Raw genomic sequence first — 25,351 nt, forward strand, 5'->3', positions numbered from 1 at the left:
TGAAGCAAGCTCTTACTGCCTTGGCAACCCTGAACTCCAGTTATTATCTTCCCAGTGCAGGGGGTTCCATTGGTTTCTCTGCCTCATTTTAGCTGCTCCCTGGTTAGATTCTAAACTGAATAGGCAAATGCCCCAATAGGAACAGCAGCGGGAAGAATGTTGAATTCACTTCACTGACCTTCTTTTCCTGGGACCTTGGCACCCTCAAGTCCTTGCTGTTTGGGAAACTCTCTCGTGGTTTCAAAACAGGTGTTTTCTAAAATACATAGTTTTTATCCATTGTTTTTCCACTTCTTCTCAGCAGGAGTGTAGGTCTGCTACAAATTGCTCAACCTATCCACAAGAGGATGTCTCTGGCATTTTATTTTTTGGCATCATTTATTTATGAATTATTATTATACTCGAAATTTGAAGGCATTTGCTCTTCTCTTGCACACCAACCAAGCATAGTGTTTTGAATGAGATCTTTGTGTCTCTGGCCTGTTCTACCCAAGGTCTTGCTGTATCTGAGATTATGTTATCATACGGTGTTCTGTTCTTTGATGAGGGGTAGTAGGAGGAGAATATTAAAATTTACATTTATATTGCCTTTGGCTATAAACTGCTTGAGAGACTGTAATTTTCTACTTCTTTCCCTTTAAACTCTCAATCTCGTGTAGTAAATATTGGAGACAACTGACACAGTACTAAAGTAGTCCGAAAATCTTTAATTATCATGGAAACCACTTAACAATCACCTCATATTTTTTATTAAAAAGTTATTTTTATAATAAATGTAATATTGCTTAGATGAATGTCTCTGGAATTTCTCTCCAGAAGAGAATATGGTCTGAAAGAATAAGAAAATTTTAGTTGACTCAACAAATTAATAACAGTTCATAGATTTATAGGATGCTGAAGGTAGATAGGATCTTCTAGATCCTAAGGCAACATAGTCATTTTAAATATTAAAACACTGAAACCCACTCAAGGGAGTTTTAGGTATTATCTGCTTGGATCCTAGGATAGCAACAGCAAACCTGTGTGTGAGTAGATGTATGATTTAAACAATAGTGGAATTACATCCAGAAAGATCTCCTATTGCCTGCTCTGTTGATTTACTGCTATTTTTGCATTTAGTCCTAACAATATTTGCCATGTGTCTTTTGATAATACAGGCAGTAAAATAATGGAAGTATGTAAAAATGGCAGAACTTTCTGTCCTAGACATTAGTGAAATAATACGTTCAGACTCTGGACCAGCAGCACAGTGTCTTTCTCCTTGATGACTGGAGGGTATTGGTTTGGTGTAGGTGATAACAGAATCCTTTTTGAATGCAGTGCATTCTGGGACTTTCAGAGGATATACCTGTACTTGTAGACTGCATTCTACCTTTTCGCTTCCCACCCTTCCTTAAAGCCTATCAATTTACAGTTGGAAGAACACACACAAGAAGAAAATGGAAAGAGGAAAGGCATACAAAACTGTTTACAGACAACTGGATTAGACGGACAGAAAATATGGGTCCATTAAGTAAGAAGAGAAGCTGACAAAAGGCACAATGTGGACATGCCAGTTTATTGTGTGTTTATTAGACTTAACACTTCATCATACATAGCAAGGGAGCTGTAGTTCCTGACTCACTAACTTGCCATGCAAGTTTTCCACAATCCAGGGTGTAGCGTGGTGTAGTCTAGTGGAAAGTGTTATGCCCAGAATTCGTGATCCCCAAAGACCACTAAGGAGCCGAGTCCGATGTAAAAGCAAAAGAGCCTTTATTCGAGCTAGCTCGAGCTCAATCCCCTACCTGCACCGACGCAGCGGTGAGATGCCTGGGAGAGAGAGCGAGTTTCAAAAGGACAAAGGTTTTATTGGGGCCTAGGGGCAGTTGGTGAGGTAATGGCTGTGGCCTCAGCCGATTGGCTGGGGAAGGGTCCGAGTCCTGTTAGGCAGGTGAGCGGGAGGTTACTCAAGGGGAGGAGGCGTGGTCAAGGTGAGGGACACAGAACAAGATGGAGTTGGCCGGCGGCGTAGGCCCGCCCTTTCAGAAAGACCAATGGATGCACAATGAGCTAGCTCTGCCACTTGCTCCCTGCATAGCCCGGGGCGTGATCACAGGCGTTCTCTGAGCCTCATTTTACCCATATGTGAAATAAAGATAACAAAGGATGTCCCGCTACTCTCTTAGGGTTGCTGTGATGATTAATTGAGATTATATTTGTGAAAAGCCTTGATACTGTATCAGCTCCACTGACATGAATGGTGTTGTTATTTTTTACAATTAGTGAAACTTTTATAAAATGTGCTGTTCTTCTCTGGGAATACTTTCTTGGATTCATTGTTCTGCCTCATCTGTGCTTTTATGAATAGAAAATCATGGCCTGTGGTTACAGATAAAATGACTTAGTAGAAACCGGAATGTTTGGTAGACCTTGAACCAATGTTCTCCAAACTACCACTGGGTAACTTAAGTGGTATGTGGATGAATAGTTTTTAATTTGATACTAATATCCATGTATAACAAAAATATATAACCAGTCCATCAAAGCCATTATTTCAGATTGATAGTATTTTTTGTCTGTTTTCATCCTAATGTGGCTTCCTATTTGAATAAGAGGATTTATGTAGTAAAAGTGGCATTTGAAGAAGAACGTTAAGTGCTGTAGGTATGTGGGCAGACAAAATAAAATCATGAAGTTGGTATTTGTATGACTAAAGTTTGGGAAAATGCCCAGTGTTTAAGTCAGTCACATAGTAGAACAAGTCATTATAGCAGAACAACAACAAAGACAAAAAAACAAACAAAAAAAAACAAATCCACCGGCCCCACAACTTGACTCCTTAATTAATAAAATAACACAGGCATTTGTGAAAGATGAACCTAGACGTGCATGGAAAAGGGACAGACTCCAGGATTTGTCTTTTCAGACAGAAATGCTTCTTTTTTGCAAGACAATAAAGATAAGCTTTAAAGATCGCAGGGTTTTATTGTTTATTGCAGTTTTATTAACATTTATATGATGCCATGCTGTCACAATGCTTCTAAACAATTGCTTTAGTTGCCCTAGAGTTTAGAGGGATTTTGTGGCCCAAAGACAGAGGGATAAGTAAATCAGTAGATAACTATCTAGTTTAGTGAGAAAATGCCTTCACCTGTAACTCCTAGCTTCTGGAGTCTACCAGTGAGTAGATTAAAAGTCCTTCAGGCCCTCCTCCCCACACCTACATTCTAGAAAAGCAACTATTCATCATTTTCTTAACAATTTCCAGAGGGAGAGACACCATCCATTTCTTTTGTGACATTGTTGAATGTTTCAGTAAGTCTTCCATGTTTCTGGTAATTAAGGTAGAAGTCTTCTTCATTTCTAAGAATACTCCCCCTCTTGTGTGATAGAAATATCAAGAGTGGGGGTGCCTAGGTGGCTCAGTCAGGTAAGCATCTGACTCTTGATTTCAGGTCAGGTCTTGATCTCAGGGTTTTGAGTTTAACATATGCAGGGTATGAAGCCTATTAAAAAAAAAACTATCTATTGTTATGCCCAGAATTCGTGATCCCCAAAGACCACTAGGGAGCCGAGTCCGATGCAAAAGCAAAGAGCCTTTATTCGAGCTAGCTCGAGCTCAATCCCCTACCTACACCGACGCAGCGGTGAGATACCAGGGAAAGAGAGCGAGTTTCAAAAGGACAAAGGTTTTATTGGGGCCTGGGGGCAGTTGGTGAGGTAATGGCTATGGCCTCAGCCGATTGGCTGGGGAAGGGTCCTGGGGAAGGGTTGAGTCCTGTTAGGCAGGTGAGGGGGGGTTACTCAAGGGGAGGAGGTGTGGTCAAGGTGAAGGACACAGAACAAGATGGAGTCGGCTGGCGTAGGCCGGCCCTTTCATCTATCTATCTATCTATCTCCACACACACAATAACACACACACACACACACACACACACACACACACACATCTCAAGAGTGCATTAAAATACCAAATGATCTGTATTTATAAAGTTATGCTGTCAGACAAAAGAAAATCACAACTATATATTTAATGTGTTATTTATACAGCTAAAATTTACTAGCAGTCGTATTCAAGTCCTTGTCTTTTAAGAATTATAGTAGCTGAGGGGCAGTCAGTTAAGCATCTAATTTCGCTCCGGTCATGATCTCGCAGTTCAAGACTTTGAGCCCTGTGTCGGGCTCTGTGCTGACAGCTCAGAGTCTGGAGCCTGCTTCCGATTCTGTGTCTCCCTCTCTCTGCCCCTCCCCTGCTCACACTCTGTCTCTCTCCCTCTCTCTCTTAAAAAAAAAAAAAAAAAAAAAAGAATTGTAGTAGCTGATATCCAGACACGTGAGAATGATACCCAGCTAGTCTGTAACTATCTGAGAAATTAGCTCCAAAATATCAAAATCTCCAATGTCCTTCAATCTTTTTATAATTGATCTTATCACTCTAGTTTCTGATGTTGTCAGGTCCTACTTACACACAGAAAGCTTCTTGGCAAGCTTTTGTTAAAAATTGATAATATTTACATCACACAGAATTTACCACTTTAATCATTTGTAAGTTTATAGTTAAGTGGCAGTAAGTACATTCACACAGCTGTGCTGCCGTCTCCGCCCTCCGTCTCCAGAACTCCTTTCCCCAAACTGAAACTCTATACCCATTAAACAATAACTATCCATTTATGGCAAGCTTTAAAAATCATTTGGAAGGTATTGTAAAACAACAATTTTAGGGAGACACATTTAACTGTTGTTCTGCCCAAAGTACTGATGTCTTTTTTTTCCCCCGATTGTTAAAAATCCTCGTCAGCTTAATGAATGCAGCTTAGCTGTTCATTCTACGTGGCTTGTACAGGCCACTCGAGCTCGTTCCCAGCCCTGGTGAAAGGGGGCAGACACCAGGAACGAAGGAACAGCTGCCTCACCGTTCCAGATTATGAATCCGGGGTGTATCTCAACACATCACAGTTGCCGCACAAAGAACAGATGGGACCCCGATCTCCCAGTAGACCCACTGGAACCCCGTCTTGAATGTTAAACAAGGACCCACGGAGAGAAAGTGATTTCACTTAATACTCCCTTCCACAGATTGAAATCCTTCATGTGTAGGAACACGTGAGCGGGTCTGAGGTTTCAGCACTGGGGCTTCCTGGCTCCCATCCAGAGCTTTTGTTCCCTGAAACAGACAGCATTTGGAGTTATAATGTGGCAAAGCTTGTCAACACATGGGGCTTTTCTCTGCTTTCCAAACACATGTGAGACAGACTGGCTCTCAATGAAGCTCTGATCTTTTCTGGGGAAAGGAAATGTCTCATGCAAGTCAAAAAAGAAAAACATATTTGGAATCAAGAGGAGTAATTGTGCATCAGAGAGACAGATTCTGATCAGTTGGCAAATATGGTGACATTGTAGTATAGATGTTGATCTAGATTGGTTTACATGGGTATTACATTATGGAATATACGTATATGGGATATATGTACTTACAATAGAAACCGTATCAAGGATTTTTGGAAAGACCGACGTTACTCAAGAAAAATAGACTGGTGTCAGCGTCCCAGAAAGACACAGGGCATTGTACTTACGTTCCCCTGGATGTTACGTCTCTCTTCCAAAAGTGAGATGATTACACAGCTCAAAAGCCTGGGAGATTTCCTTTCATACTTTATGGCCCGAAACACAAAGATCTCCGGAACCAGAGACCTGGGGTAATGGTTTCAGCCTAATGTCTGAGACCCAGAGGTGCATGAGCTGAAGGCATTTCCAGAGTAATGCTTCACCCACTGGAGGCTAAGTGGCTAGTGCTTTGTACCCCAAGAAGAAAGAATTTAATTTAATCCTGGAGACGATGAGAGGTTTCCCTCCCTCCAGGACCTCAGACTAATTCTGCTCGGGACTCCTACTGCTATCAGTAGGACAGACACTGTCATCACTAGAGGGAAGGTGCTTCTTAGGTCATTTCACACTCATGACGGACCCGTCGCTTCCTTTCCATCCTGCAAAGATGTCATGTCTCAGAGCCCAGTGTCCGCTTTCCATTTTCCCAAAGACAGTGCCCTTCAGAGTAGCCTCCCTCCCCTCCCTCGCTGGGCGGCTCATCTTTCACCAAGGTCCTTCACTTTGGATTCAAATGGGCCTTCTGAGAGCCCAAAGCCAGATACAAAAGGTCTTTTTCTTTGGTTTTCTCATTTTTTTTGGAGGAAATGTTGTTTAGGTTAAACATGTATTAAGGTAGGATTTCAGGGCACGATGCCATTAATTTATGTCTAGGATAGCATGGGATGCCTTTGTGCATAGCTAGGTGACAAACCATGGTCATTTTCATGTTTTGGCCTAATTCTTGATGGAATTCAATGAAATACATCCTTCTATTAGGGTGATGTAGATCTGTATTTTGGTTCATCCAGCCTCGCTTAAGTTAGAAGTGCTAAAGAAAAGAATTATAGAAGTTCCTTTCGTTGCTGAAAATGCAAAAACCCCAGTGTTCTTACATAGCAGTTTTCTTGCCAATGAAAAAAATGAAGGTAACAATGTACAAAAATGATCTGTGTGTGTGTGTGTGTGTGTGTGTGTGTGTGTGTGTGTGTGGTGTGTGTTTGGTTTAAAAAAAATACATTGGATGACATGGAACTAGTTTGAGAATATTTGCTTTGATATCACTTTAATTTTATCAAGACTTGTATTTGTTTTACTTTTGCCTTGGAGCGTCCTGGTCAAGTGCATGTCTTGTTGCCAAGCCCCTCACAAAACTGGACATATAGTTTGGCCTTGGCCCAGCTGGTTTGTGGGTTAGAGCTGCTGAAGAAAATGCATTCATTTGTTCATTCATCAAATACTTATTGAGCATATACTATGTTCCATGCACTGCTGTAGGAGCTGGAGGCACAGCAGTGAAGTAAACAGGAAAATGTCTCTGCCGTTGTATGTTCTAGGGAAGGGAGATGGACAAAAAAAAAAAAAAAGTACAGTATGTTAAGAGGCAATTAAATGCTATGGACATAATAGAGTGTAGGAAATAAGTACCAGAGGCAGGTTGAAGTTTGAAATAGTGTAGTCAGAATGGGACCAGTGGAAAAGGAAATATCTGAGCAAAGACTTAGAAATGATAAAGTGAGACCTGAGATTAAATGGAGGGAAAGCCATTCCAGGCAGAGGCATTAACACATGCAAAGGCCCTGAGGTAGTAGCATACTGACTATATTCCAGGAGCGGTAAATGGACCAGTGTGGCTACACAACACAGAATGAGTAAGGAGAGAGGCAGTAGGAGAGGAAGGTGGTAGAAATAAGAGGTAAGAGAATGGACAGGAGATTATAGGGCCCTAAAAGCCATTCCCAGGCCCTCGGCATCTACTCTGAGGGAAATGGTGAACCAATGGAATGTTTTGAGCAAAGGAGTGGTAAGATTTAGCGTTTGTTCATTATGGGTACTATGTTGAGATTAGATTGTAGAGAACAAGGGTAGACACAGGCGGACTCACAGGTAAAGTGTTGGATTAATCCAAGTGAGAACTAACAGCAGCTCGGACCAGTAGGTAGCAACGGAGGTCATGAGAAGAGAAATGACTAGAGTCCGTCCTATTTTGAAGGTAGAGCTGACAGGAGCTCCTGATAGCCTGGATGTGAGATGTGAGGAGAATAGGGGTGTGTGCAGGACTTCCAGGTTTGGAACCTGGCCAACCAGAAAGGATGCAGTAGGTTTTAGGGTAAAGCTGTTAGGAGCTGAGTCCTGAAGGTATTCAGCTGGAGACGTCCACTTGACAACAAAGGGAGGTGTCCATTAGGCAGTTTGAATAAACACATCTGGGTTTCAGCAAAGGGGTTGGAAATTTAAATTTGTGATACAACGTATGTAGCATTAAAAGCCACAAGACGAGGGGCGCCTGGGCAGCTCAGTCGGTTGAGCCTCCAACTTCGGCTCAGGTCATGATCTCACAGCTTGTGGGTTCGAGCCCCACATCCAGCTCTGGGCTGGCAGCTCAGAGCCTGGAGCCTGCTTTGGATTCTGTGCTCCCTCTCTCCCTGCCCCTCCCCCGCTCATGCTCTGTCTGTCTCTGTCTCAAAAATAAATAAACATTAAAAAAAAATTTTTAAAGCCATGAGACAAGCTGAGATCACCCAATGAGTCAGTAATCAGTAAGAATAGTGCAGTTCCAGACCTGGGGCTTGGAGCACTCCCAGGGCAAGAGGTCAGAGTAGAAAGGGTGGACCAGCAACGGGGTGGCCAGTGAAGTGGGAGAAAAACCAGAAGAGTCCAGTGTCCTGGAAACCAAGTTCAGAAAGTACTTCTGGGAGGCAGCAGTGATGTATTATGTTCAGTGCTGTGGAGGAGACAAGAATGACGAGGACTGAATACTGATGGTTTCGGGATGAGGACGTCATTGGTCAACACTCCAGAAACACTGGAAGTATCATTTCTAATACTTAAAAATATTTTTAAGTCTTTATTTATTTTTGAGAGAGAGACAGAGTGTGAGCAAGGGAGGAACAGAGAGAGAGGGAGGCACAGAATCCAAAGCAGGCTCCAGGCCCTGAGCTGTCAGTACAGAGCCCGAACCCACTAACCATGAGATCATGACCTGAGCCGAAGTCAGACGCTCAACCGACTGAGCCACCCAGGTGCCCCTCTAATATTTTAAAGGAGATCACGGGGATGACTGGTTGATGAAGGCCGCATCCTGTGACTCTGATGGCGCAGTTTTGCAGGGCGACAGCTTTAGTGAGTGGAACCCTGGGGAAAAGGGTTGCACGGGGCATACAATCTGATCGGACGAACCTAAGCGGAACTCTTTCTACCCACCGGTTTCCTAGCCTGTGGGACTTCTTGGCTCTGTGTTTGTGGAAGTGGCAGAGAGGGAAAGGAGGAATGCCCTGAAGACGCACAGATAGAGATATTTCTGATCAATTCTGGCTGGAATATTTCAAGCCCTTCATTTTGGGAAGTGACTAGAGCTAATTGATTGAATGTCAAATTGTAAAGAAAGATGCCTAGAAACCATTTCGTTTGCGTGTGTTATTTGCATTCTCTTTCTTTTTGCCCTCAATGTGGCCATTAATTTCTGCATGAAATAATAACAGACATAACACCATGTAAAGATTATGTTTTACATCACGTACATAAGAAAATCGATATTGGCCAAGAAGACAATAAAAATGCATGCGAGGGTGCCTGGGTGCCTCAGTCGGTTAAGTGTCCGACTCTTCATTTCGGCTCAGGTTATGATCTCATGGTTCGTGAGTTCGAGCCCCGCACCTGGCTCTGTGCTGACAGTGCAGAGCCTGCTTGGGATTCTCTCCCTCTTTCTCTGTCTCTCCCCTGCTTGCTGTCTCTCTCTCTTTCTCTCTCTCTGTCAAAATAAATAAATAAACTTAAAAAAAAATAAAATGAGTCTCAGGGATACAGAATTATATCACTAGTGCATTTATCTACGAGTTACTCTTCATATATTGCTTTATTTCAGTAGCTGGATGATAATTATCTGACATTAACTAGCTCTGTTGGGGGCTGTGGATGATTTGTAGCTATGTCCAGTTTCTGTGGGATAAGTGGGACATCCATCATGTCCCATTTCAGACCACCAACATGAAGTCATTTGGACCCACCCGCAAAAGTCACACAGTGGACTTGGGAGCCAGTGGAAGCTGGTTCGAGCACACCCTTGTTTTATTAATGTGCAGACAAATCTTGTTTCTGTCTGAAACCAGCAAATTAAAAAGAAATTAAAATTAAGAAAGGAAAATGGAAATGTTATATAATTAACATTATAGTTATATTATATATATATAATTATAATATATGTAAATATTTATAAAGGTAGTTTTAATCCTTATTTCAAAATGATAAATGTAGGTTCAGAGACGATAATCCCTTGGTCCAGGATCAAATCTTAGAATCAAGACTTGAACCCAGACCTACCGGACTACAAAATCCGTGCTTTCTCCCCTAAACCAATGTCTGGAAGCTCCAGAACATTATCCATGAATCAGTAGGATAAATTCTCTATGGTAATCACCATTTCAGTGACATAATACTAGTATTATAGTAATAACATTAACTATATCCTCTATACAAAACTGAATTTTAAATTACTAAATGAAAAAAAATATTTTGATGGGTCACATTTTGTAGCATATGTATTCCTCTTGGATTACACATACTCCCCCAAATTATAAACCCTTCATCAGTATGGTGGTCAGGTCATGCATTTATTCCAGTTTGTTTCCAGGAACGCTACTCAAAAGAGAAAGCAGGAAAGATACCTTGTGGTGGTTGTTGTTCTTTCTTAAAAAACAACATCTTTTTAATGTTTATGTATTTTTGAGAGAGGGAGAGAGACAAAGAGTGAGCAGGGAGGGGCAGAGAGAGAAGGAGACACAGGATCTGAAGCAGGCTCCGGGACTCTGAGCTGTCAGCACAGAGCCCGATGCAGGGCTCTAACTTGTGAACTGCGAGGTCTTGATCTGAGCTGAAATCTGACGCTTAACCGACTGAGCCACCCAGGCACCCCATGGTTTTTATAATAATACCTGGTTTTACAGTGTGGAGGTTCCTCAAAAAATTAAAAATAGACCTACCCTATGACCCAGGAGTAGCACTGCTAGGAATTTACCCAAGGGATACAGGAGTGCTGATGCATAGGGGCACTTGTACCCTAATGTTTACAGCAGCACTTTCAACAATAGCCAATAGCCAAATGATGGAAAGAGCCTAAATGTCCATCAACTGATGAATGGAAAAAGAAATTGTGGTTTATATACACAATGGAATACTACGTGGCAACGAGAAAGAATGAAATAATGGCCTTTTGTAGCAACGTGGATGGAACTGGAGAGTGTTATGCTAAGTGAAATAAGTCATACAGAGAAGGACAGATACCGTATGTTTTCACTCCTATGCAGATCCTGAGAAACTTAACAGAAGATTGTGGGGGAGGGGAAGGAAGAAAAAAAAGTGGTTAGAGAGGGAGGGAGCCAAACCATAAAAGACTCTTAAAAACTGAGAACAAACTGAGGGTTGATGGGGGGTGGGAGGGAGGGGAGGGTGGGTGATGGGTATTGAGGAGGGCACCTGTTGGGATGAGCACTGGGTGTGGTATGGAAACCAATTGGACAATAAATTTCATATTAAAATAATAATAATAATACCTGGTTTTATATTTGCTCTCCAGGGTACTACATGTACATCGAGGCCTCCCACATGGTGTATGGACAAAAAGCACATCTCTTGTCCTGGCCTCTGAGAGGAGTCACCGGAAAACACTGCTTGACCTTTTTCTACCACATGTATGGAGCAGGGACTGGCCTGCTGAGTGTTTATTTGAAAAGGGCAGGCGATAGTGAAGAGTCCCTCTTATGGCGAAGAAGAGGCGAACAGAGCATTTCCTGGCTACGGGCGCTGATCGAATACAGTTGTGAGTCCCAGCACCAGGTAAGCCAAAGGGGAGAAGAACGAAGTGAGAGCAAATGTTCCTGTGAGCTTCTGATCTTTTTCTTGCTACCAAAGAGAATGTTCTGTTCTGTTTTCAGGGTCATAGATAAAGACAGTACATGTTTAAAAGTAAACATAATTAGTCTCTATTGATTAAATCTAAGCAGTGAATGGGAGATTAGGCGGCGAGAAAAAGCTTTGGGTATTTACGCATAAAGTGATTTTTGCAACTCAATGATGAAAGGGTAGCTATTTTTGTCTTGGCACATTCTGAATGTCAAGTGTATTCTCTGCGTCCCGCACGTCTCCCAAACAGTCTCCTCTTCTTCTAAACATGGTATTACCTAATTAGTATTTTCCAGCTGCGTCTTTCCCTCGTCATTACCCACACACGAGGGCTTTGGTTGCAAGCCTCTATTTAAGAGTGCATGGTCCACAGTCAATTATTAAGCCTCTGTCTGCATGGGTTTAGAAGAAACTGAGTCCCGGTCCCAATTCCTGAGTCTTGCCCTGGGTTTTCTCGTGTGCTGTAGGAGACCTCCATCCCACAGCATCTAGACTATGAGAGACTGTAGGCAGTGACAGGAAAGAGCCTTTCAAATGCCAATGGGTGAGGCTGAGCAGCCCATCTGGTCTAGAGGTGAGCAGGCCCTCCTGACAGCTACTGACTCCCCCTGCCTACCATGAGCCAAAGCTCCAGAAGGCTCTGGGAAGATAACCTTCGGACCCTGACATTCCTGAAATTGCTCTGTAGAATTCTCAGCTGTGAACTTCTACTAAAAGCCCTGCTTTCTCCTCATCCTTGCTTCTGACTGATCAACCTCTTGGATCAGCACCCCTCCGCTTTAACCACTGGCTTGTTTGGTCTAAGCCCAAATCTCCCTGGAAGAGGTGTTCAGAATAAGGGCTTTATTTTATACCATCGCACAAACACCCTGAATTTCCTGCGGATCTAAACGGGAAGGAATTGCAGAAGTTCAGGGGGCCAGGTTGCAGGGCCATCGAGGGTGCTGTGTTGCTAAAGAACAAGTGACTGAGGGCAAATGAGCCATTATCTGGGGGTGGCCCATTATCCTGGCATGGATAAACCTGTCTAGAGATTTAGGAAAGAATAACAGATAGCTCCAGAAATGATTTGGATGGTGCTTTAATGTCCGCTACGGAAGAAAAGCAGATCATTCAGGAGCTTAATAATATAACTGATCATCATTCTGAGATGGTGGATTAATTTCGTTCGGCTATCCGGGCACCCCTACTTCTACCCTGTTTGGATGTTCTCCAAGTGTGGTCCTGAGACCAGCAGCAATGCTTGAAGTGCAAACCCACCTCAAATGACATTGACCTAAAAGGCACACTCTCGGGCCGCACTTCAGAACTACTGAACCAGATACTCTGAGGGAGGGGTCCAGAAATCTATGTTTTAACAAGCCCTCCTGATGATTCAGATGTGCACTAAAGACAAAGCATCTCTATCCCAGAGCAAGTGGGTCTGAGTCAAGTGCAGCCCGAGCGTTGATGTTTTTGTGATTCCCGAAGGGTGCTAATGCACTAGACCTCTGGGGAACAGGTGACTTGTCAGCGTCTAATCCCAGGAAGTTGAGTACAAGGCCTTGAATATGCTAGACTTGCTGGGTAGCTGGTTGTTTGAAATGGTTTTTGATCGCAGAAGTAATTAGGCATCTATTGGTATCTACCCTCTACCCTCGTGGGGTATTCAAATTCAAAGGGTGCAGAATGGCCTGAGAGGTTTTTTTAAGTTAATTTTCATTTATTTTGTGAGGAGGGAGGGGCAGAGAGAAGGGGAGGCAGACTGTCCCAAGCAGGCTCCACATTATCAACACAGAGCCCAACTCGGGGTTCAAACTCACAAACTGTGAGATCATGACCTGAGCTGAAGTCAAGAGTCCGACGCTTAAGCAACTGAGCCACCCAGGCACTCCTGGCCTGGGAGAGTTTTAGCTCACAACTTTGTAAGAACCAAGACTCCAGACCATTCCCTTTGTCTTAGAATGGAACAGATATGAATCTGCCCTGAGGAATTTCCTTCTGGATTTAGTGATTCCCTCAGGAATCCCAAATGCTATCTGGAGACCAGGCTGAAGCTAGTTTCTCCAAAACATCTTAGTGTCTAATAAAACACAGACACATCCACATGAATAAATTGGCCATCTTTTACGTGCCAGGCACTTACAGCACTAGGAGCTATACGTAAGTTCTTCCTGTTGATCTTGTAGCTCCTCTTGACAGAAGGAGAAACTCAATGTCCAGCTGGTAACTGACAGTGTGAGAATTCAGGCCCAGATCTGAGTGGTCCCCAAGTGTGTATCCCTAAGCCACGGTTCCACACTCTCTCTCTTCATCAGTATGTTGATCAAGTCATGAATTTATTACAATTTGTTTCCAGGAACACCACTCAAAAGAGAAAGAAGAAAATCAGTTCCAAAATAAACTCATTCCCCTGGGTGTCATAAGCCCTGGGTGATCTTGGGGAAATCTCATCCTCCCTGAGAGTGTTCGTACATTTTCAAAATGGGGTAATAATTCCTGCCATGCTGACATCACCAGAGTTAGAGGGTCAGTGAGGTTATGTATGTGAAAGGGTTTTATAAATTTTAAAATCCCAAAGTATAAAAATATATTATTGTTTCTAAAAATATGTTCCCTCCCAAATATCTCTGGTCTCTAATTCATATCACCATGGCAACCCTGGTATTCTCAATAGTTACATTGGCGTCCAGACTGAGTTCCTAGAGTATGAGGCCAAGATATCTCATTTTGGTAAATATTTGTTGACTGCTGGCTATTCTAAGTGCTGAGGATGCAGCAATGAACATAACACGTAAAGCTCCTCTTCTTTTAGAGTTGACATTCTAGTCGGGGAGAGGTAGAAAAAGTAAATCAGGGGCGCCTGGGTGGCTCAGTCGGTTGAGCGTCCAGCTTCGGCTCAGGTCATGATCTCACAGTTTGTGGGTTCAGGCCCCGCGTCAGGCTCTGTGCTGACAGCTCGGAGCCTGGAACCTGCTTTGAATTCTGTGTCTCCCTCTCTCTCTGCTCCTCCCCTGCTCATGCTCTGTCTCTCTCTCTTTCTCCTTCAAAAATAAATAAAAACATTCAAAAAAAATTTTTTTAAAAAGGAAAAGTAAACCAAAGATATATAATGTACTATCAAGTACATTATAATAAATGCTATGGTGGGGGGCACCTGGGAGGTTCAGTTGGTTAAGCGTCCGACTTCAGCTCAGGTCATGATCTCTCAGTTCACAAGTTTGAGCCCTGCATCTGGCTCTGTGCTGACAGCTTAGAGCCTGGAACCTGTTTCAGATTCTGTGTCTCCCTTTCCTTCTGCTCCTCCCCTGCTCGTGTTCTCTCAAAAAAAAAATTTTTTTTTAATTAATAATACTAAGTGCTATGGAAAAGAATAGGTCAAGCCAAACAGGTACTGAGATCAAAGAAGTATCAGGGCATAATTGTGAAAGGCTTTGAACATCATGGTAGAGTTTGAAATTTATTCCAGAAGCAATGAGGAACCATCAGATGGCTTTAAGGTAATGTGATCTGGGTTTATATTTTTAAATGATCACTCCAGCCACTATGTGGAGAATAGACTGTAGGGGACAAGGAGACGTTGGGGGCTACTGCAGTGGTGCTGGCAGAAAGAGTGAGTGGCAGGGGTGAGATGCATCAGAAGCCCACGGGATTTCTTACATGTGGAATGTGGGGCTTGAGAGAAAGAGGCATCAAGATGCCTCCTTGAGTTTTGGCCTGAGTAACCAGTAGAACGGAGTTACCATTTCCTGAGTTGAGGAAGGCTTTCGGTGGAGCACATCTGGAGGTGCGAAGGCAGTGCGCATGGGAGGGAAATTAACAAGTGAGTTTTTCAGACACGCTTAGTTTTCTGTGTCAGACATCCACGTGGGCATGTCAGGTGAGCATAGGTGATGAGACTGAAGTTCAGAAAAAAGAACAAGGCTGGAGGAGTAGATGTGTGCCTCACTGGTGGCGGTGGGCAGGTGTGGATGGCTTTCAGAGTGGTATCGTACTGCCACTGTTTGTTTGAGACTCACCCTCTAGGGGAGGTGAGTGGGTGGCCTCCAGATGACATTCCAATCATCCTACCATCCTTGTAGGCGAAGTGCACCAAGTGGCAACCTTTTAATCATGCTCCTTCCTAAGTGCTAAGCTGTACCTGACTTGCTATTGATCAAAAACACAACGTGATTTTATTTCCTTTGGATTCCTTGCTTAACATTTCCTCCTGTGCTCTCTCTTCTTTCCTCCCTGGGTTCTTTTATTTTGATGCCATTGAAAGAAAGAATGTGTTAGACAAATTCTTAGCTCATCGAAATATTTATATCATTCATATTGTTCATTATACTGCCTAACATTTAGTAAGTATTATTATGTGCTAGGTACTCATTTAGGACCACGTTTCCAAATTTTCTTGTTCATGGTATGCTTAGTCTCATTAATGTTTTTTCTGGTGTTCCTAGACCAAAAGCAATACCTAAGAGTTTCATTTATTAAGTAGTTGCAGACAAACAACTTAGTATTTATGTCCTAACGACTTAGTAGACATTTGGAAAAATAGTACACTTAAATTGAAGGAAAAAAATAAATTTTTATCTAATTCTTAAATAACCACAATTATTTACTAATAGAATGTGTATATATAGGACAAGGGAAAAATCATAATGGTATAAAATAGTTACCACTCAGGTAGTAAGGAAATTCAGAGGAAAAGGTTGTATAAAATCAAGTATTTGGCCCAACCACGGACTCTTCAGAATATAATTCCATCAGGTAATTTGTGTATTATACTTTCGTTGTAGACTTGGTGGTCAAAAACCAGATTTTATTGATGTCCAGAAAACCAAAATGGTTATTAACTGCACTCATATATCCTCCTATCGATGTATTAGAGGACATTTTTTTCCTCTTCTAACCATTTATTTGTATTCTTGTTTGGGATTGTGTCCTTAGAATTTTAAATAATATTATTGTGCCCATATCTGTCATTAAAGCTTCTTTGAGTCATTAATTTTAAGATAGTTTCATATGCTTATTAATTATCCACTTTATATTCTTTGATTTAATTTAAATCATAAACTAGTCCAAGGGGGAGTCATTTGCTCATAAAGTGAGTAGACCAAACGTGTCTTCTGGATAATTTTCATTACCCACAAGCCTCCCTGGAGTATTCAGTGGTTTATTAACCATTGTTGGGGCAGCGTTCGAGCTGGTAATGTAAGCTATTTTGCCTAGAACCTGAATATTTGATCAGTTATTTTCTTCTCAGGATCTGAAGTTATGAAACTGGTTCTCTCCTCCTGGGCTATTCTTGGATGTTATGGTATTTAACACAATAAGCGAACCGTTGCCTTTTTGGTAAACTTAGTGATTATATATCACCATAGATTTGTAGAGAGCCTAAGAAAACTTAAACTTCTGGGCCTATGACTTTCATAGGCCCTGTGAGTGCTGGGTCTAGAATATTCGAGGTGGGAAAGAGAAACTAGGTCACCACCAGGAAGCATTTCTAGGTAAGCATTTCTGGTTAATGGCCTAAAGAGATCTCAGAAGCAACCTAAATCTCCAAGACTCTAGTAATTTATTGTGCATTTCTTTAAAATTCCAAATAAGTACTCTCTTTTGTACCTAAATTTGAATTTGTGATTTTGTAGTCTTTTCCTTAAAGGAGGTTGAACAACAGTCTAAGCTTCCAGACCCACACAACATGGATCTTCCCCTGATGAGTATTGTTTTATCAAGATGACTTCATTTCTAAAATGTTTTTTAATGTTTATTTATTTTTGAGAGAGAGACAGAGTATGAGTGGGAGAGAGGCAGGGGGGCGGGGGTGGTGGGGAGACACAGAATCTGAAACAGGCTCCAGGCTCTGAGCTGTCAGCACAGAGCCTGACACGGGCTCAAACTCACGAACCTCAAGAACATGACCTGAACCGAAGTAGGACGTTTAACCGACTGAGCCACCCAGGTACCCCAAGATGACTCCATTTCTAAATTCAGACCTCATTACTTTTCAGGTAATTTTTGAAGCCATTCGGGGAGTGTCAATAAGAAGTGATATTGCCATTGATGATGTTAAATTTCAAGCAGGACCCTGTTCAGGTAACAATATTTTCCCCAATTATATCCTCTTGATTGAAAAGGGATTTTGCAGTAGTCTCAAATCATAAGAATGCAAATTAAGAATTTTTCTATAATAAAAACAGAGAAAACTATTTTTGTCTATTTTCTATTTGTCTTTCCTGACAGAAATGGAAGATATGACCCAGCAGTCATCAGGATATTCTGAGGATTTAAATGAAATTGAGTTTTAAGAAATGATCTGAATTGGATGAGCTAAACAAGAGCCATACCTCTCTTCAATCAAAATAAACACAAAACAAATAAATACCGGACAGTCTTAACCATTTTGTGAATTATAAAACGACTTCACAGCACAGTATTCTTTTTCATTACTTTTGCAAAAAATACTGACTCAGGGCTTTTTGGTGTTTTTGTTTTTGGTTTTTGGGTTTTTTTTTTCCTTTTTGCGTATGACAACTGTTACGGAAATACAGGCTATTGATTTTGCGTAGATCATTCATCTTAATTTTGGTTCCAGTTAGAAATACAAATATACTATATTGCAGTCACTTTAAAGTATGCAAATGGAAGGGCACAATCAAAATGAGATGTGTCATTTAAATCTGCATTCAGTGAATGTATTGGGAGGAGAGGATGTCTCGTGGGTTTCTTTTTGAATTTCAAGTATCGCAGCTGTTTTTAAAGTAATAATGTGAGGTGTCAGTATCTGCAGAATGAATGCAGTTTTTCATGGTAACAAGTTAGTCTAAGAAAATAAAATCTTATTTTCTACGTTTTATTCATAGAAATGGAGTGTTAATTGTTAAATATTTTTACCATACGTGATAACTAAGGATCTTTCCTGAATGTCCCAGGGTAAGTCAGTATTAATTAATGCTGTATTACAAGGCAATGCTACTTTCTTTTTCCCCCCTTTGAACTACTTTGGAAAGTCACTATGAACACATGGATTAGAAATTGCACTCTTTTTTTGTAAAGCAAGCTTGAAAATGTTTATGTACACACACCTGAAAATTTTTAGGACATGTTAAGCAATTTTACTGATTTTTATAATAAATGTTTTGGTAAGGTTTTGAGGAGTATGAATTCAAGCAGACATACTAAACTGCTGCTTTTTATTTACGTGCTTAGAAAATTGTACATACGTATTTTATACCCAAACAGCTGTTTTAAGATTACCTAATAAAAGGTAATTTGAAAATCTTTTCCCTAGCAATGAACTCATTTCTATGTTATTTTCCTTGTTCAGAATATCTTCGGTACATAACTGCAGATTCTAATTTGAATTTCTGCTCTGCCAATGTTAAATTCTTCTTATGCCTTCTATTAGTGACATGAGCATTGCTTACATTGATACAAGAATTGATTTTTATTTATTTATTTTTAAAAATTTTTGTTTATTTTTGAGAGAGAGTGGGGGAGGAGCAGGGAGAGAGGGAGACAGAGAATCCCAAGTAGGCTCCCCACTGTCAGTGCAGAGCCCTGACGTGGGGCTCAAACTCATGGAGAGATCATGACCTGAGCCATAATCAAGTAGGACGTTTAACTGACTGAGCCACCCAGGTGCTCCAAGAATTAATTTTTGGAGTGTTTTATTTTATATAAGCTAACTTACTTTTTCACCACATTTTATCCTATTACAACGTAAACACTATGAGGATGAGGATTCTTGCATGTTTTGTGTTACTTTTGTAGTCTCTGTACCCAGAAGAATGTCTGGTATGTAGTACGTGTTCAATAAAGAAATAGTTGTTGAATGAATGAATGAATTTAAGCCTTCCAACATCCTCCAAAATGGAGATATTATTAGTTTTTTTTACAGAGAAGGAAACCGAGGTTCAGAAGAGTGAACACATTATTTAAGTGGAAGAGTAGAGTCAGGTGTCTCTGACCCCAAAGTCCATACCTCTTCCTGCTTTGTACGGCCAAAAATCCATGGTCCTCACAGACTTGGGTGGTATTCTCACTGAAGAATGTCAAAACTCTTCAGGTGCCTGGCTGTGTAGCTCAGTCGGTAGAGCATGTGACCGTTGATCTCGAGGTTATGAGTTTGAGCCCCACATTGGACATAGGGATTACTTTTTTAAAAAATGTCAAAACTCTTAAGTTAATCCATAAAGAGTAGTATACTTCCCTGAAGACCACAGTGCTTGGAAAACAAAAATTCTCAACTGTACAAAATTAACATCCTGAGGTTTATGGAGAAAATAAACTTCTGTAGTAAAGCAAAATTTTGCAAATCACATCCTTTCTATTCATGATGATTTTAAGTAAGTAAGTAATTAATTATCTATTAATCCCTAAATAAAGCTGAAACATTGAGGAAGGAAGATTTCAAGGTGTGAAGCAACTCAACAGTATGCTAGACGGTATAATCTCCTCAACCTATTATTCCTGTCCAGAGCTTAGTTATATTTGCTGAATAAAGAAATGAAAATTGTGTCTCTGGGACTTAACACAGTACCTTCATGCATAGCAAGTCACTTATAGTGACTGAAGTCATTCACCAACCTCCTTGCTTATAGATTACGTAAATCCATAGTAATAATCAGAGCTAACATTTATTGGATTTTTCTATCTTCAGACATTTTTCAAAGGGCTTTATGTGAATTCACTCATTTAATCCTGATAACGACTCATGAAGTCGATCTAGTGATATTTCCATTTTATAAATAGGGAAACTGAATTTGTCCAAGTTCAGCAGCTAGTGTAGGGCTTGGGTTTGAACCTGGGCGTGTTTCACTGCCAAACCTGCGTTCTGATCTTTGACTGCCTCCTGAACCTGCCAGCCCTCCGGTTGACTTCACCCCCAATACCAATTTAAACCTCAGGCAAAAGTTCCAGGTTTCTCTCACTCCAGAGGATTTATTGGCTACCAAAATTACCCCAAAGGTTGCCAAACTAGAAATACTACTTGGGCCTCCGGCTTTGGTAATTGGGGAGAAAAAAAATGAGGGTTGGCAAGTAGTTATTAGGGAAGAAAGGAAAGGAGTAATTGTTACCAGTTGTTGCTAAGAAACAACCTGAAGTTCATACAGAAGAGAGGAGGTAGAAGGTGAGTGGATTAATGTACCTTCCTCACTTCTGTTCCTTTTGGAGGATTCAGATTTTGGATGCTTCTCTTCCTGCCCAGGTTACCCATGGCATTCATTTTAACTATACTTCGCCTGGATGAAAATACGAAAGGCTACTTAGCACAGTATAGTTTCCTCAGGTTTAGAAATGCCTTGTGGGAAAGCGTACTAATAGGTACCACGCGGTATTTGCGTTGATTTTAAATCTTCTCTAAACACACAAGTGCTTCGAAAACAAGCTACTTTCTCCACACAGATTGCCTTCTCCCCTACAATTTGCTGTGTGGGTTGGAGATTATTTGTGTGTAGAAGGGAGTGGAGGAGAAAACAGTAGCTCTGATAGAGGGTCTGGTTTAATGTGGAGGAAGAAAGGGTTCAGCAAAGATTCAGTGAGAAATCTACACTCCAGGCATTTTGCCAAGCATGGAGGTTATGAAGATACTCACAGATTAGTGAGGAAGACACAGGTCCAAACCGATCAGCACAACTTGGAGTGCTAAATCCAATGAGGTCATATGCCCAGGTGCTATGGAAGGGTCTCGGACGGGCATCTGACCAGGAAGGGCAGGGCCAGCCTCCCGCGGCAGCCCAGGCTGAGGTGAGAACCAAAGGAGACCTCCGAAGGCAGCGTTCCAGGTGCACGGATGTCCTCTGTGACTCTCAGGGTGGAGACTGGCCTCTCTTCCTTCTTATTCCCCTATAGGAGACGTGTTTTCCAGGGTGATTTAACCAGAACTTGGGGCAGTAGGTGGGGAGAGTTTTCATAAGTAATCAATCATTCTAGTGTCGCATTCTCTACGTGCTAATTGCTTTACAGATTGATACGGCATAGTGATTAAACACAGGGTTTCTGGATTCAGGGTGTCTCTGTTAAAATCCCGGCCTTGCCTTTTTCCGACTTCAGACTGGGGGCAAGTCACTGACACCCTCTCTGATCCCTATTCTTAGAAGAGAGAGAAGTAGAGACTCCTTGTCTACTTCTTAGTAGGTTGCTGTAAAGATGAAATGAAAATATTACCTATCAACGCTTAGTGTCTAACACATGCCATTCTAGTTTATACTGAAAGGTCTGAGTGGGTGTTTGGTTTTGGGTTTGGGTTTTTTTTTTTTTGATAAATTGTAGTTATTTTTAATGTATTCTTTCTCTACAAAGAACTGTGAGTTTATAGTGCCATCTTAAGGATAAAACAACCATATAATCTTGTTATTTTATCACGTTTTTCTTTTTTACTAGCGATCCTAGGCTCATTTTAACCAGCAGCTGGGTAAATGCCTTCTCCTTTGCTCTCCCTGTTCCATCCACTGTTCCTGGTTCTGGGCTGCCCACTCTGTATATATACCCTAGGAAGATTTATTATGCTAAACCTAAAGTCGTGTTTTCATGCCTATCTCCTCAAGAATGGTTGCTTTTCCAATTTTGTATCCCCACTGCCTACCATGCTCAACAAATATATCTGCATTAAATAAGAAAATGCTCAATAAAAGTAGTTTAATACGAATCTGTATGTGTGTTCCAAGCATCATAAGGGATATAAACATTCTCTTTCTGTCCATGAACATTTCATAGCCTGGAAATCCACACTCTAAAAAAAATTTTTAATGTTTATTTATTTTGAGAGAGAGAGAGAGAGAGCGAGAGCATGCGCACACAAGCAGGGAAGGGCAAATAGAGACAGAGGATCTGCAGCAGTCTCCATGCTGACAGCAGCAAGCCCGATGTGGGGCTCCAACTCAGGATCAGCAAGATCATGACCCGAACCGAAGTCAGACACTTAACTGACTGAGTCACCCAGGCGCCCCTCCACACTCTAAATATTTAACATGAAATTGTGTCCCTGGTCAGTGAGGATAGTTGGGGCGACTGGTGAAAACAAATTTAAGCCTTCTTTAGAGGGTCATGTGCTCTCCAACCAGGCAGCACACATTTCCCATATATAAAACGGCACAGGAGGCCTCACAATCCAACATTACAACACATTTGGTCAGTGGTCAACACACAGCAGAATTAGATACTCAAGACTTCATAGGATAAGAGTTTTTGATAGACACTTTAAAATAACTATTTTAAAAATGGAGGGGCGCCTGGGTGGCGCAGTCGGTTAAGCGTCCGACTTCAGCCAGGTCAAGATCTTGCGGTCCGTGAGTTCGAGCCCCGCGTCGGGCTCTGGGCTGATGGCTCAGAGCCTGGAGCCTGTTTCCGATTCTGTGTCTCCCTCTCTCTCTGCCCCTCCCCCATTCGTGCTCTGTCTCTCTCTGTCCCAAAAATAAAATAAACGTTGAAAAAAAAAAAATTAAAAAAAAAAAAAAAATGGAGACCACCCCTGCCCCCCAAAAAGTATTGAGCACTTAACAAAAGGCAATAAATACTCTATGAAAAAACAAGCAGGCAGATTAAAGGGAACCAAATGGAAATGCTGCACATGAAAAATATAGTCACTAAAATTAAAAATTCAACAAAAAGGCATAACTAGACATACTAACTAGACATATTTAATGGAAGAGAACCCGGTGAACTAGAATATAAGGTAATACCGTGAATGCAATACAGAGAGATAAAGAAATGAAAAATATGAAGGTGGCAGAGATCGACAGTATCCAGTGTATACAATGAGGTTTCCAAGAGAGAGAGAATGGGGGAAAGGAATATTCAAAGGGAATATTAGACGGTTTCAGAATTGGTGACAGATAAAAATGTTCAAAATCAGGAAGTCTAACAAATCTGAGCAATTAGTGAAACTAAATCCACACCTCGATCCATCATTATGAAATTATGAAGCAGATTCAAATGAAAAAGACAGATGAATTACAAAGGAATAAAAATGAAACAAAATCAAACTTCTCAACAATGAGGAAAGTTGGAATAATACCTTTAACACGATGAGAGAAAATCATGTCACCTGGGAATTTTAGCATTCAGAAGGACAAAATCATGACATTTTCAGATAAACAAGGAAGAAATCTTGTATTTTTCATATGCATGTACATATATATTATACATATGCATATATATGCATTATATATATTATATATAATATTATTGTATAATTATATAATTATATTTATATAATTATATTTATATAATTTATTATATATAATTATTATAATTATATATTATATATAAATATATATAGTTATTATAATTATATAATATATATAATATAATTATATATTATATATATTATATATTATATATATGCATATATATGCATATATATATGCATATATATATAATATATATATGCAGGTGTATATACAAATACAGGTAATTATTATAATTATATATTATATATATAAATATATATAATTATTATAATTATATAATATATATAATATAATTATATATTATATATTATATATAATGCATATATATGCATATATATATGCATTATATATAATATATATATGCAGGTATATATACAAATACAGGTATTCCTCAACTTACAATGGGGTTATGTCTGACAAACCCATTGTAAGTTGAAAATATCATAAGTCAAAAATGCATTTAATACACCTAACCTACTGATCATCAGAGCTTAGCCTAGCCTACCTTAAACATGCTCAGAACACGGGGCACCTGGGTGGCTTAGTAAGGTTAAACATCCAACTCTTGACTTCAGCTCAGGTCATGATCTCACAGTTCATGAGTTTGAGCCCCGCATCAGGCTCTGCTCTGGCAGTGTTGAGCCTGCTTAGGATTCTCTCTCCCTCTCTCTCTCTTTCTTTTGCTCCATCCCTCCCCTTCTCCAGATAAATAAACTTGAAATAACATGCTCTGAAGACTTACGTTAGCCTACAGTGGGACAAAGCCATTTAACACAAAGCCTATTTTATAACAAAGTGTTGAATGTTGTATGTCGTTTCTTGAAACTGTGAAAAGGAGAATGCTTGTCTGGGTACAGAATGGTGGCCAGTTCTTTACCCTTGTGGCGCTGGGACTGACTGGGAGCTATAGGCACTGCCCCCCGCACAGCACCGGAAAGGAATTTTGTATGTCGCCAACCCAGGAAAAGATCCACGGTCCAAATCTGAAGTACTCTTTCTGCTATGCGTTGCTTTCTCACCATTGTCAAGCAGAAAAATTGTAAATCAAACCATATCTATATCAGTGATAGTAAAAGTACCACATATCGACATTGATGGGATGTAGCTAAATCGATACATGAAAAGAATCCTGTCACCTTAAACAGTTCATTTAAAAGCTGAAAAAAGAGGAAATTATTGAGCCAAGTAACACACTCAAGAAGTTGGAAAAGGAACAGAAGATCTAAAGAACGTAAGAAGGAAAACAGAAAGAGCATACATTAATCCAATAGAAACAAACAACAAGTAGGGAAAGAATTAATAATCTGTGCAAGTATCTCAAGAATTAGACTAGCAAATTAAACCTAAAAGTACTGCCCTAGACCCAGGCAACCCACCCTGGGGCCTGTTGTAGGGCTTTAAACATTCCATGAATGTTCTCAGATGGTGCTGTGAGTTGAGAATACTGGGCTATCAATGTGTCTCATTGTTTACATTTGATACCGCCGATGGAAGCAGCCAACAGGTGGGCCTGAAGGACCAAAGGGACTGTTAGCAAGCCCAGGAAGAGCTATGGTCTTGGGGAAAGGTTGTATGAGAGGGACTGTGGCCAGAGGTGGAAGAACACAGCTATTCTCCAATCCCCCCGGTAAACCCAATCAAAAGTCAGAGGGCAAATGAGCCTAGATGATGCAGGTCATAGAAATGAATCCCTCAAGCCACAGAGCAGGGTGGAGGAGTGGATGAAG

At 40.8% G+C, this 25,351-nt stretch overlaps 1 protein-coding gene across 2 annotated transcripts in view; it reads left to right on the top strand.

The window, feature by feature from the left end:
- The window catches only part of MAMDC2 (MAM domain containing 2), a 162,861-nt gene extending 144,148 nt beyond the window's left edge, over positions 1 to 18,713 (top strand). Inside the window, exons 13-15 of one of the 2 annotated variants that reach the window (XM_025931643.2) lie at positions 11,138 to 11,397; positions 17,442 to 17,526; positions 17,674 to 18,713. In XM_025931643.2, the coding sequence (XP_025787428.1) occupies positions 11,138 to 11,397; positions 17,442 to 17,526; positions 17,674 to 17,738 (410 nt within the window). In that variant the 3' untranslated portion in view covers positions 17,739 to 18,713. Of the gene's footprint in view, positions 1 to 11,137; positions 11,398 to 17,441; positions 17,527 to 17,673 lie in introns of those variants that run through there. The other variant, XM_086684980.1, reaches the window with a different exon arrangement.
- Positions 18,714 to 25,351: the final 6,638 nt, after the last annotated feature.

This window comes from Puma concolor, chromosome D4 (assembly GCF_028749965.1).
Source record: "Puma concolor isolate L17-30 chromosome D4, mPumCon1.1.hap2, whole genome shotgun sequence".
NCBI lineage: Eukaryota > Metazoa > Chordata > Mammalia > Carnivora > Felidae > Puma > Puma concolor.